The following is a 15,158-nucleotide window of genomic DNA, read 5'->3' on the forward strand; positions in this document are numbered from 1 at the left end:
CAAAAACACCAGATTCGACTAAACATCATTTCTCTGATGTTAGCCCAACCATTATCACAAGTTTTTCTCAGTGGGGTATTGTATGTCCATGAGTAAGAGTTTTGGAGTGTGTCCTTATATTTTTACCTTGCCGTCAGAGGCTGTGTTGATGCGATAGTGGTACACTCTGCCTTCATAACGTAGAGAGATGGACCTTTGGCCTGGGCTGCTCTCACTCTCACGCACCAGGAAGCTGCCGTTGATGCCGCTGCTAAGCAGGTATTCCGCAGCGTTGCGGGACACAGGCCCATGGTACCAGCTGTGCTTCTCTAGGCTGTTGACCGGTGTGATGTAGTTGCTGGGCACCCAGCCCTGGCCATTCTTGGTCTGTGCCTCACACCACTCCCCATTGTGATTGTAGCCCAGCACTCGCAGCTTCTCCCCTAAGAGGACAGAGCATGGCAATGGTGTATTACGTGGCATTACGTAACAGCATTAATCCTCCTTCTGCTTTCAAAACCTGCATTACACATTTAATATTTTGACAAAGAGGTTGTTAAAACTTTCTAATGTTCTGTGACTTCACATAAACTAATAGAAGGGGATGTCAGGGCAATTTGACTTAACAGCCACTGAGAAAAGGTTACGCACTTAAGCAAAGCCTTTTAAAAATGAGCTTAATAAACTGAATTGAATTAACATAAAATGTGTTTGAATTTACCACACATATTTGTCAAAAGTGGTGTGCTACACCTTTGTCCTTACTCATTGATTGCTTCTGACCTAAAAGGTTGACTTTCAAGATGTGAAGCTTGAAGAAATCACCCTGTGCTTTTTAGAATTAGCTAACTCTGGCTGGACCAATGCTCAATCAATTCTTCACTGACCAGCAACATTTGTGTTTGCAAAATTCTCTTAGGGTGTGTTCATACTTGTAGTTCAGTTCCCAAGGTGCAGAGTAAACAAGATATTGATACACTGTTACACTTCTGTCATAGACTGGTTAGTGTTCACACTAAAATAAAATAAACAAATCAATAAATAATTAAACAATTTATTTAAAAAATAAAATAAAATTGTGACGCAAACGAACAAATGAGGTCTATTTTGTGAGAACCTCATCAGGTTTAATTCATGTATATTACCTGGTGTATTTTTACTGAACGCAAACACTTCAAGAGCTGTTAAAATGGATAAAAATGTCAAAATGGTGCCAGAAAATCCTCCTCTGCATAAACCAGACTCGCTTTCCCTCGCGGCACATTTAGTGTTGCATCTCGTGACTTCCCATCCTGTGTTTGGTTTGTTTAGATGCCTTTGGTTCATATAGTGCTCATACAACAGAGTGTGTTTAGAAATGTCCTGAGACCCACGTTCTCAGGCGGTCTTGTCCTGATTGTCTGGTGCACACCAGAGATCATAAGGAAGCGTTCACACTTACTCCAAAAGCCGGGGTTAGTTTCAATCGAATCAAAGCTGACAATTATGAACACACCCATAGATATACACAGATCGACCATCATCTTCTTTCTACTATCACTGTCCTTTCTCTCAGCTCTGGTTTGTAATTCACAATTCTATAATACAATTACAGACTGTAGTACATTTGTTTCTCAGCATAAATTGTTTGCCCACTTTCACCCTGTTCTTCAATAGTCAGGGCCACCACAGAACAGGTTTCATTTGAGGGGGGGCATCATTCTCAGTGCCACGGTGACACTGAGGTGTTGGTGGTCTGATAGTGTTTGTTGTACTGATAATGAGCAGATCAGACCAGCAGTGTCTGTAACTGTAGAACCACAGAGTGCTCCTGTATGGTCAGTGGAGCTGAGAGAATGGACAGTGACTGTAGAAATAATGTAGAAGTCATAATGTCATGGCTGATTGGTGTATCTATTCAGATCAACTTTATTATTTCTTACTCGCTTCACATGAGATTATTAAATGCACACACAGGGGTTTTATTTTGGTCTATTGTTGCAGTTTTATGAGGTAAACAACATGACTTATGTACGTTTCATATTGAATGTCGCTGCTACTAATATATCACAGCACAGTTCTGTGTGGCTCTTTGTGCTTACTGTAAATGTGTTTTATTTCATTCGTGTTGTTTAAAACTGATGGACTGATAATAAAATAGCCAACTTCTGTTCAACTGATAAAGTCATATTCTGCGGTAGAATTAATCTGCGGCACCTTAACAAACGCAAGGCATTCTTTATCTTATTAACACAAGCACAACCACCCCACAATCACAGTGAACTCATATAATAACATCCTGTCATGACCTAAAACATACTCATGGTGAGTAAATGATCAGATTTTCTTTGTAGAGCTGTGACTCTGGCACTTCAGAATCCTCTATGTTGCGTCATGATTGCCTTAACCACAATGCACAGGTTTTTCCATGCGTCAGTTCAGGGTTACTGTGGTTAACATTATTGTCTGCAAACTCATCCGGCGGTAAAATGTTTTAATCTCATGGAACTACTACATTGGCATTAGCAATAAACAACTTTTTCCCCATTTAGAAGTGGCCTTACACTTCCACAGACTGTAAAAGTACTTAATCATGGAAGACAGCATTGTTCATTTTTGAAAAAATAAGCCTAATGTATTTTAATTCACTGTTTTTGTGCTGTCACTGAAAGCAATGCATTAACACCAGACATTTGTGCTGAAGGTGAAGGCTTTTTGAATGGGTGTATTTATAAAACAGTGATTCGCAGCAGAGGTCATATAAAAGTCTTAACTATTAGATATATACTCAATTCTTCTAACTCCTGAAACAAATTAAAAACAGCCATGATATTTAAGAGTTTTGCGAACACTTAGATAACCTAGCATTTTAATGACATGCATAAAGTAGGAGACTCTCTGTAATACGACAAGCTTTGCCCAGCCTGGTCAAAGCTGCAGCTGTTTTATTGTTTTTCAGTACGTTGAGTGGAAAGAACTTGCATGCTGTACAAGATAAAGGAAGCTGAGGGGAGATAAAGAATGTGAGGCAAATATGTGGATTTCCAGTCACCCAGTTCCCCTGAGTGGACATACTAGACCCCTCAGCTTCAACCCTATAGCAAAATAATGGTCCTTTTACATTTCTGAGACCAGAACTCTTGTTTTATCTATAGAGATTAGTGTCTCAGTTAGAAAGTCTGGGCATGATTTGTCTAATGTGACCAAAAGCGGCATGGCATTTTCTAAATAGCTAAATATAATTTGAGACAAAACATAATATAGCCTTTTGTAATGATAAAACAGAATGGAGAAAAAAAATGTCTAAAGCATACACCCCAACGTGCTGATTATTGACTTTTGTATTTGATTTATATTACTGTTAATGATTACTTTTAATGACTACTGGCATGTAAACTATGCTGCTGTGTGAACAGGAGACATTTAATACTTCCATACCTTTACAAGGCTTGTTTCTGAGAAAAATCACTGAGAAAGTCTTGACTCATTTCCGATAGTGTTAACAGTTCTCATTACTCATTAACTTATTAACTAAACCTACAAATGAACACAGGGGAAAAACCCAAGGCATTTATGAATGGAATATTCCTACCTTTAGTTATGCTGAGTGTGTTGTCACCACTTGCCACAAAGTCATATAATGCTACAAACAGATTAGGGTCATTTTCACTGGGTCCTGCCAACAGGTTCTCTTTTGAGTTCCAGCGTGCCGCCTCAGACAGACCAGGAGACTCTGGACGCTGAAGAGCTTCTGCAAATCAAACACAAACATGAATCACTAGGAGTAACAACATACAAACATATGTATCTAAAAATATAAATGTATATGGAAACAGTAGAGTGCTCAGTATATCACTGCTACAATATAGGAAGTGTAATCAGCCAGTTCAGTGAAGTAAGTTAATACTTTATACACAACTGTGTAAGGGCAGATGACAATATGTTTATTTAACATCAAAACTGATATTATTTGTTTTGCAGCATTATTAGAATAATAATTAATAGAAGACTACATGGCAGCCTTAATAACACACATCGTTCTATTTATTTATTATTTATTTCATCCTTTCTTTGCTTTATTTAACTTCTATTCATTTTTCAGCACACTTAATTTCAGTTTCACAGTAGGGATTTTCTCAGCTCAGTCTGAACTGCCCCAGAGTTCAGTCTTATATGTTGCTTGCATTCTCTGGTTCTCAAAATCCATTTTATCCCAATTTTAGACTCAAACTGTAACTTGCCCCATGCAACTGGATTAAGAAATATGAAGTTTTAGCCACCAGTATACAGTTGGGTGACAGCAACTACAAGTTACAACCCACATTTGTTCTAAAATAGCATCTATTAACCTTGTCCACATTGGTGCATCTCCTCTACCATTACTTAACCTCTCATTTCATTACCCCTGCTTGATAATGGAAATGCTGAATTTCCGTAGTATAAAAGCACAGCCCACACAGTGATTTTACTGTGCACAGTCAACTCAGCTGTCCCAGCTCATTTTCCATCACCTATACCCAGGGCACACACACGTGCGCACACACAGCCTCAGTCTGAAGAATAGGCCTGTAGTGTGTCATTGCACACTCATGGCATGCTCAAGTCTCAGTTCAGATTTAAAGCACCAGAGAAAGCACAGACATAAATTAGAATGCATGCTCAAATATACTCAACTCACTATAAAGGACTTTCTATAAAGTGAACCATGGCAAACCACAGCCCAAATGGGGAGAGAAAAAAAAAAAGAAAAAAAAAATAGTACTCATTCCAATATTTTATACTCATACACACACTTAGATTTTTGAATTCCAGGAATGTAATTCATCAAGCTAATGATGTCAACTGATGGACCTGCATCTTGAAAAACAGTTTTATTTGTAAAATGAGACTTAAAGGGGTGTCTGGTCTGGCACAGAAATGAGGGAGTGATAGAAGAAGATAAACAAATGAGAGAGAGAACTGGCTGTGATTCCCCTATTAGGCAAGAGCCAAAAGACAAAAGGGGACTGGACATACCAACAACACATAGTGGTCCTTTTCAAACAAAGGTCTCTTTAAAAAAAAAGTTCTTTTTAAGTGCATTTTTGGTCCTACTTTGAGTATAAAAAGTATAAGATTAAGCATCAGTGACCACTTGGCAACCGGATATCATTTAATGATGTCACTGGAAAAAATGTTAAGGGTTGCAAGTAGTTTTAAGTGAGTGAATCCAGAACTATGTAGCATAATATGTTAGAAGACAGGAAAGAATGGGGATATATAGGACACCAGACTGACAACAAGAAAACGTGTCAGAATGCCAAACTTCAGGAAAACTCATAACATTCACAAGACTAGTGAGGAAGCATGAACGAAGATTAATCATGTACTGACATTCAAGATGTTTGAACAAGACCTAACACAAAAGATGGGTTTAAAAGTAAATATCACCCAGGTCAGGAAACAGATGTCATATAGTTCATTTGGAAAAGCTCTGGGACATCAAACTCTTTGATAAACAGGATAATTTCACATATTCTTTATCGAATCAGAAAAAGTTGGGACATGATCAAGAACATTTGAGTAGATTAAGAGCAGTTTAAAATGAATATGCCTAATGAACAGTATAGGAATTTTATAATATATTTTTTTTTATCTTTCTGAAGTGCCACAGTTTTGTTTAGTATATCAAATCTCATAAAAAGTCCTAGCATACATCATGATCCTAGTTTTATAGGAATAAATAAATATTAGCAATAATAGTATCATTAATAAAACCTAATGAAAATAAAACAACAATTGTTAAATAAAGATATTTTATGATTTTTTCATTCTTCTCAGAAACTTTAGGGCTAATGCTTCAGTGCTAAATATCCATTAATTATTTAGAAGGCTTAAAAATTGTTTTTGTTTTCTGGAAACAAACAGTAAACAAAGTCCATAAGAGAGAGCACTGTACTCTTTATACCACTAGACCTACATATGTGAATGTCAATTTTTATAGTCCATTTAAAAGGGTTACTTAAAATTAACCTATACAGACACTCAGGCAGGAGTCAGATTTCCCAGTATTCTCTCCTCCCTCGTTTTTTTTTCTCCCTTTCTTTTGCTGCGAGCCAGAGTGTCTGGCTTTGCTCTCTCCCTTGCCCCCCCTCCTCCTCCACTTCCCTAACGGCCAGGCAAAGGAGAGCTTGGAGGCCTCAAAGTGAAGCCAAAGCCTGTGATTTTTTTGCAAGACCATCAACTTGAGTTCCTCTCCAATGCTTTATCTATGCTCCTGGGTCTTGTTCTGGCTGCTCTCCTCTGTAATTGAGATTCTTCTTCGCAAAAAGTGACACCTCCCCCCCTCAATACCCTCCACCCTCCCAAACAGACACAAAGCCATGCTAGCTTTTTTGCAGCTGCTCCAACGCGATCTCAACTTCTTACCTTCAAAGTAGTAGCTGGAGGAGGACGAGAGGCCTTTTTTAGATTTACACCCCACCAATTTCAGACAGATCTCCAACATTTTCATTTGCTTTCTTACACTTCCTCTGTTGAGAAAAAGACTAGATTTTTCCACTTCTGGTTAGATGTCCCAGTAATCCGTCATCCAACAGTTGATAATCAGCTAAAACAAAGTTTGAAAAGGTATTCTGTAGTGTCAACAACAAAGTGGAGGCCAATGCAGAGATAAGTTTTCAAAACAAATGGTCAATATCCACATCCCCAAACTCCACAGCTGCATCCACTTTATGACTGTACTACCGAGTTTCCAGTCCAAGAGGCTCCATTTTTTTCCTTCGGTCCACTTTCAATCGATCGCTCCCTTGTTGGGAAAAATACCCATCCAAACACGGACAACTTGTTTCCAAGATGAGGTCAAAGGCTGAAATTAACACTCTGACATAAAGACATGCTCTCGAGGTCCTGCCATCATGCTGTCCTGTCCCCTGCGACTGCTATAGCGGGAGAAGCCGAGTGCTCGTGCTGCTCTCTGCCAACAAAGGGCCCCTTTCAGGCACTGCCTGCTGGACTGAATGACATCAGCCGGCTGGATCCTCCCACCACCCCCCCAAAACACACATACAAACACAACCACGCACACACACTCAAACTCAACCCACACACACACACACATCAACAGAGAGGAACACCGGGTAGACTCTGCTCTGAAATTCCAAAACTCAGACTCAGGGAAATTATATGCTGCAAGAGAAGGAATCTGCCTTTATTGTTTCGGCTGGAAAGTCACAAGGCACTTTAGGGCAGGCCCCTCCCCTCCCCTCCCCCGATAACTCCATCTCCACTTTTCCTCCCTCCCTCTCTCTCTCTCTCTCTCTCTCTCTCTTCAAGTCACCGATAGTCTCTTGTGCTATTCTGAAATGTTTACGCTTCAAAGAATGGTGCCTGGAGCTAAGGCTGCCAAGTGTGCTGTGAAGTGTCATGACAAGCATTCTTCTTTTTTGTTTTGTTTGAAGAGCTAACTAGGCAACAGACCGTTTTGGGAATTGAAGAAATTGTTTAAATGAATTGCACAAAATAAAGAACAAGAACACAGAACAACTGGGAAACTGAAGCTAGTTAAGCTTTCACTTTTTTCTAACATGTTCCTCCAGCTCTCACAGAAGTCAGCCAGGTTTCCAAAGGGACATTTAATATAGAAAAAAACAACAGTGGTAATATAAATAAATAATTTTTAACAAAGGGTATCCGTTTAAAATTTCACAAGTGAACAAATAGCTTTGTTTACCCTCAGAAGCTCAGCTGATTATGGCCTCTTTCTCATTTTGCTGCATTCTCACTGTAATAAGTCATTAATAATGTGTATAATTATTGCTTTAAAAGCCATGTCTCAACCAGCAACCCAAGCCCTGTAGTAGCAGCCCTCCAACAATGCGTTAAAGATGTCATCTATATCTGAATAAAGCTCTGAATATTCTGCATTCAGTTTGATTGTTATTTGTCATATTTATTTATTTATTTATTTACGTAGGCTAATTTGCTAATCTAGGGAGCCTAATTTAAACTGATAGTCTGCTGCAAAAGAGGCTCCTGCTGAGTTTGTATAGATAGGATTTTTTCCCAAACACTATAACAAGGGTGCGCTGAGGGTATGAGAGTGTCACTTTAAACAGCGAAAGAAGAAATAGGACACCCTACAGTTTCACAGTCCATGTATTTATGTGCAAATGAGGACTGCAGGATTGAAATGGCACCTTTTGAAACCTTTCTTAAGTAGGACCCAAATAATGTACTGACTGATATTTGGATTATACATTTCAGGTGGTTAAGTGGAAACTCATGAAATAAAAAAAAAATCAACTGAATGTTAAATGGCTTCTTTGAATTTAACTGTACAGAAAAAATGGACAGAAAATAAAGAATGAAATAGGTCTAAATCTTTATCATAGCTGTTGTTTTGCTTTGTATTTGTCCTGAATTTTTTTTATTATATGACATTACATTTTAAATCTGAACACTTGGAATAAATAAAAGTGATTTCTGTTTATAATTTACCTAAATAATTTAAAACATTTATTTAACAAAAAGAATAATAAAATTGGTACTAGTGGAAATATTTCTGGTCATAGTTAGTTTTAAAAATTTCTTCATGAGAAACAATCTCACATTTTCAAATAGTCATAAGTTACAGGTATCATCTGAACACAAAGTTCATAAGAGCTTGTGCTACTTTGACCCTTTGTAGCTTTGCATAATGCGTAACTAAATATTAATTATGATTTCCATGCTATGATCTTCCTCTATGAGCATGTGGAAAAGGGGCATTAGTGTTTCTTTGGGACAGTGTCTGGAGCTGACATCACCGGTCTCTACACCAGTCAACTGGTGTCTCCAGACAGGCGGGAACCCAGGCAGCGCTCAAGCCCAGAGGCATGCTGGCCAACCAATACGTCCTGTTCACTTTCCAGTCATAAGAGAGAGAGAGAAATGTGCAAAAATGTGACAATGATACCATTCCACCTCAGTTGTCTAGCCAGCAAAGTGAGAATAGAACTGAGGTATGAAATGAGCCATACCACCTAGACTGCAACAAGGGCTTGGTGGTGTTCCAGCCTCCCTGGTTCATTAACAGCAGAACAGATTTCGGTGCAAAAGCAACTGCATTCTGCATACCAAAAAAGGTCAGTTGATCTGAGTGCTAAATCAATAAACAAATTGCTTAAAATCCATTGAGTCTCATTGATTAATTATTTTGTGTCTTGTGGCTTTTCATTTTCATAAACGTAATGCTTAAAAACATTTCTGCAACTGTTTATGCAATCTCTCCTAGATCTGAGACTCAGACTATTGTTAGGTCGGATCCCATTGTTTTAGAGACTGACCTTTGTTTGCAATCTCTGGATAAAGTTCGGCATTCAGCTCCATAATTTTTAACGCAACTATTGGCTTGTTAATCATGTAGCTACGTCTTGCATTAAGCGCACACGCACATATACATATATAAATAATGGTGTGGGGTGGGGCGAATAAATCTTTAAACTTCAAAACCACCTATAAGAAACCTCGACCACTTGGAAACTTGACTCGGCGGCTAAGCGAAGTAAGTGAGGAGAGGCAGGTTTTGAAAGGGGGGAAGGTTACAGATGGAGAAACATGAAGCACATTGTTTTGTGATGAGCTCATAGGAGAATCACTCCATTGCGATTTATATAATCCCACTCTCAGTATGTTAACAGTTAGCTGACGTACACAGTATGCTCTCTTGCCTTTTTCCCCCTCTTTTTTTTCACTCCCTTAGCTCACTTCTTTTTCCAAACCCTAGGGCACAAGCAAACGAAGGCACACGTACTGCTTACTTACTTGGCCTATTCAACTCAACGGTCCTTTAAAGGTTTTTTTTAATATGAAGTGCTTCACCAAAGTGCAAAGTCTGCAGGGTTTCAACGTCAGCTCACAGCAAGTTCAGCCTTAATAGATAGGAGAAATGCGAGCCAGGTGCAAGAAGCCTCTGGGACATCACAGCATGACTGAGATCACTCGTTTGCACACATACGCAACTATGTACAAAAAAACACAGCACACACCCAGAGACCTCACTGATTTAAAAAAAAAAAAAAAAAAAAAAAAAAAAAAAATTTCACTATGTCAAAAATGTCTGCTAGCATCAACTCAGTCACCCAGCCTTCTCAATTTGGTCAGGGAGAGATATTGACTCAAACAAGCTAATATGATAGAATGAGAGTTGAGGACCAGCTCTGGTTAATACTCAAAGCTATGCATCTGTTCCACCACCCGCAAAAAGCCTTGCAAGTCACAAGCCCCAGACATCCAGTAACCAGTCTTGCTCCTCGACAGTGTTTATCCAGGGTCCTTCTGAGAATTCCATCTGGGTGTCTGGAGACTTTCTGGACTGGGCTCAGCTTGCGTTTTGAGTTTCAGAGGCTCTTTAGCATGATGCACATGCAATGGGATAAGGGCCAGAGCATTAGGGACTGGTGGCGTTAATCAAATCGCAATCAATATTTGTGTGCAAAAAGGCTTCATTCCACAAGTGCCAAGACTTAAGACCCCAGCTAAAATAATATGAAGCTGACGACACCAGCTCTAGCTTAGATAATAAATTAGCTCAACACATCGTCTGTCGAACATAGTGCAATAACATTTGATTTGTTAATCTGAACTTATGTCTATGAAAAAAGAGAGAACAGAAACAGAGCTTTTGTTGTACCATTTAAAGAGATATTAACCTGCTCATTAAGCTAACACCTTCAAGGGCCAAAGACAGTACATTGGGATTAAAGTATCTTGCTAATCGTGAATAAAGCCGCACTCAAAAACACATGTAATGAATATATATATGAACCAAACTAGTGCAGTGGTGTAGTGTGATAGGCTGTTGCTCCTGCAACCTCCTAGGACGGGCTCAACCCACTACATTTGAAAGTTCATTACACACACAAAGTTACTATTCTGGAGATTGCTGTTCAAAGAAAAACATGAAAGATATATACAGTCATGGCTAAACGTGTTGGCACCCCTGAACATTTTCCAGAAAATGTTTCTGGAAGTATTTCTCTCAGAAAATGATTGCGAATACACGTTTTGTTATACACATGTTTATCTCGTTCATTGGAACAACATTATAAAAAAGAGAAAAGAAAACAAAAGCCAAAAATTATATAATTTCACGAAATCACCAATTGGAAAAAATAACTAAAATCAATCACTTCCTATAACCATCAACCAGCTTCTTACACCCCTCAACTGGAATTCTGGACCACTCTTCTTTTGCAAACTGCTCCAGGTCTCTCATATTTGAAGGGTGTCTTCTCCCAACAGCAATTTTAAGATCTCTCCACAGGTGTTCAATTTGATTAAGATCCGAACTCATTGCTGGCCACTTCAGAACTCTCCAGCTCTTTGTTTCCATCCATTTCTGAGTGTTTTTTGAGGTATGTTTGGGGTCATTGTCCTGCTGAAAGACCCATGACCTAGGACACAAGCCCAGCTTTCTGACACTGAGCCCTACATTGCAACCTAAAATTTGGGCTGCTTATCCACCATTCAGACTATCCTGCATCGCAACTTTTCATCAATTGTTCTATTCCGTCCACGTCCAGGGAGATTAGCACGCCATGGGTTGTAAACTTCTTGATTATGTTGCACACCGTGGACAAAGGAACACCAAGATCTCTGAAGATGGACCTGTAACCTTGAGATTGTTGATATTTTTGAACAATTTTGGTTCTCAAGTCCTCAGACAATTCTCCTTTTTCGGTTATCCATGCTTATTGTGGCACACACAGACACACAATGCAAAGATTGAGATTGAGATTTAGTTAAATTCTTTTCTTTTTATCTTGTTTCAGGTGGATATTTATATTTCCCACACCTGTTAATTTCCACAGTCGAGTTTAAATGAGCATCACATGCTTAAAACAAAGTTATTTACCCACAATTTTGAAATGGTGCCAATAATTCTGTCCGGCCCATTTTTGGAGTTTTGCATGCAATTATATCAATTTTTGCTTTTTTTTTTGTTCCTATACACACACAAAAGAAATAAACGTGTATAACAAAACATGTGTAATTGCAATAATTATCTGGGAGAATTTTCACACCTCCGGTTGCTGTTTGAAGCTTGAAATACATTAAAACAAAATATACATTAAACTGTGAGTTCAAATTGTAGTTGTACAGGCTACTCCTAGCTTCTCCCAGCATTATAGAAAAGTTTTCATTTTTCACAGACAAATTAAGGGTGTGCAGATCATTAGCTGTAGTTGAAGTGTGTTTGAGTGAAACTGTCACTGTAAATGAGAGGCTATACTGAGTTGATGGAAGGTGATTATCACCTCTTAGTCCATCTGTTAGATGTGCTACATTTGCTCATTCCAGGATTTAAAAAATAAAGAAAGAGATAGGATAATCGAAGCAGAAAATGGCATGCAGCGCTACTTAGCTGATAAGTAGCAGCAATGAAAAATTTATGGCATGTTGACGTGAACAACGCACCAGCTTGAGGCCAGAACCCCTGATGAAACAAGAATACACAGAGAAGATTAACACACCCTAATTTAAGCAGGATGTTGGGAGCAATTTGCCCCAATTTATCTTGCCATAACACTGCATCACATAGTTCAAGACTGGCATTACACCAGTGGATATCCACTTTGATCATCTCCTTCGGTCCCAAACCCTTATGGTCTAACTGATATGTCTGGGATTGAGAATGCATTTATAAAGACTAGTGTTCCCAAATCAATATGTGAGAGATGATGAGACCAAAACAGATTCACAACCATATGGAAGAAATTAAGAGAGAAATGGAAAACAAAGATAAGCTCAGAGGTGGGGTCTGTCATGCAGGATCTTGTTTTCCCAAAAGCATCATAAGACAAAAATCAGCAGAAGAGCATAGACTGCATATGACTTTAAACACTCACACTGAAATAATGATGACATGAGAGAGAATGCAAATAACTTTATGTTTTTATTTATGTGCAAGTTTATGTCTGGCAGCTGTCTCCCGGCTGTTAAAGGAGGCCTAATATTAGGCTTAAAATGTCTGTCTAAAAAGGTATTTTTTATTAAATATACAATATTTAATACATTTTATTTAATATTTGTTGAATTTAAAATCTGCAAAAATTGTAACAATACTATTTTTTGATTGTGATTGAGGATTTGGTGGGGGGACAAAAGGGTTAAATTCTCTATCAGAATATTATCCAATAAAGATATTATGATATTTTTCCCAGTGCTATTTAAGTATTCCTTGCCAGGCAAGATCTCCTATTACTTAGGATGTCAGAAGCTAAACTTAAGGCTTATTGTGTCACATTAACCACTAACGTAATTAAAAGCTGACAGTACAATAAATCAGGTTTTTTTCTATTTCCTATGAGCAGGGCCAAGTCTATTAGAAAACGCCACTATGTCTTCTGTAAGTCTGAGATATGCTAGATAGGCAGTGATGGTGAGTATGAGTAGTATTCTGATGAATGCATCAGAGTCACTAAAAAACTGAAATCTACAAGATAAAAGATATTAATATATTTGTAACTATATATAGAACCACCACAAAATGTTCAAATATTTAGCACTAACACATAACTACATTATAAAAATCACTGACTAAAACCATTGCCAGAAAATTGTTCTACTAACAGAACAGAACCTTCATGGCGTACCTCAATTCGTGTACTAACTAAATATACAGACTAGACATATTCAGAGATATGAAGGATTTGATATAAGATGCAGTACACTAGATTGTCACATATGCAAAAATGCAATATATAATACTATATATATTAACAATAGGTTACTCCAAATTGTTTACGACCCATATCAAATTATAATTTTCCAAAACTATTATTTGTCTTGAAACATTTAAAACAAAACCCTAAACAGAATGTGCTTTACAACCCAAATTTAAAACCTGTCCCAAGGCAAAGGCATGTCTCCTAGGACGATGCCTATGTCTCAGCAATGGACTTGGACATCAATGGCGCTGGTTTAACTGTAACTAATTTAAATGCAATAAGAGGCGACAAGAGGGTTAGGCTCCCTAATATGTGGGGGACAATGGTGGGATGTCCTGCAGATGTTGTTTTGGCAGAGTTTGTTGAGACCAGAAGAGAGTGTGGCGGCAGTGGCTACAGCACTTCTTTCTCTTTCTCTCTCTCTCTCTCTCTCTCTCTCTCTCTCTTAAATGAAACCAGATGACGCCCACAAGCTCTCCTCTGCAAAGGCTGCAGTGGACAGTTAACGTCTTTCCACCACTGTTCATTTAATCCAAATAACAATTCAGAGGATTACTCTAATACCTGTTCAGACCATAATCATCTGGATGTAGTATAGGACAACTTAGCAAAAAATGTTATTGGGTCAGACTTGAATAAAACTTGAGATTTAAGACTCATGAGGCTTTAGCCTAAGGAAGCTAATTAATTAATTAATTAATAGAATTACGGGATTTGATTTTAGTGCACTAAATATACAAAACCAATCAATGCAATTTGCAATGTTGTTTCTGGCAGCAATGTTAGCTTTGATACAGCTCCATATAAGCTTCACAATATAAAAAAACCCCTTCAGACTCATGCCCAAAAGAAAGCCTTATATACGGTAAATGCTGTGTTTAATTGTATGAAGCAACACACCTGGATAGAGATAACATTTAAGGTGAACATCAAGTCTGTAAGCAAGCACCATAGTCTATACCATGAATGACATTTAACCTGTTTGGAATAGAAGTGTTTGAATTAATTTTGTAATATTTCAAATCAAACCACCACCCCCACTCTAGACTTGTACAAAGAAAATGCAGCATGATTTGAACTAATTTATATGTGTTTTATAAAAAAATGATTCTGAAAATATGTTACGTTTTAGTTTTCAAGTAATACTTTTAACTCAATTATCTGCCTGGTTAAATTAAAGGTAGAATTAAACAAATAAAACTTTGATTATTTGAATACCAGTCAGAATCCAACGACTTAGCTGGAGGATTTGGGAACAGTAGCCGCATTGACAAAGCAGTAATAGTGAATTTTTGCGATTCCTTTTCAAGGTGCACTACTCTAATTAATTTTCCAACTAGTAGAAATGGCATCAGCCCAAGGGCAATCTGTGCCTGACAAAATCTATTTGGAAAACTTGACTCCTCATTGGAGTGCCTGTTTCTGTTTAATAATGACCTTCTCACAGCTATTTTAACAGATCCTCTACAACACCCATTACTATACTGTATATATTTAAGTAAGTTTAGA

General features: G+C 38.0%; 1 protein-coding gene across 2 annotated transcripts in view; it reads right to left on the bottom strand.

Moving 5' to 3' along the window:
* Window positions 1–15,158, bottom strand: part of abl1 (c-abl oncogene 1, non-receptor tyrosine kinase) — a 32,163-nt gene that overhangs the window by 8,354 nt on the left and 8,651 nt on the right. Inside the window, exons 1-3 of one of the 2 annotated variants that reach the window (XM_066658268.1) lie at window positions 6,367–6,987; window positions 3,551–3,709; window positions 127–422 (exon numbers count right to left, since the gene is read on the bottom strand). In XM_066658268.1, coding sequence (XP_066514365.1) covers window positions 127–422; window positions 3,551–3,709; window positions 6,367–6,451 — 540 coding nt within the window. In that variant the 5' untranslated portion in view covers window positions 6,452–6,987. Of the gene's footprint in view, window positions 1–126; window positions 423–3,550; window positions 3,710–6,366; window positions 6,988–15,158 lie in introns of those variants that run through there. The other variant, XM_066658262.1, reaches the window with a different exon arrangement.

The sequence above is a fragment of the Hoplias malabaricus genome, chromosome 2 (genome assembly GCF_029633855.1).
Source record: "Hoplias malabaricus isolate fHopMal1 chromosome 2, fHopMal1.hap1, whole genome shotgun sequence".
In the NCBI taxonomy this organism is placed as follows: Eukaryota; Metazoa; Chordata; class Actinopteri; order Characiformes; family Erythrinidae; genus Hoplias; species Hoplias malabaricus.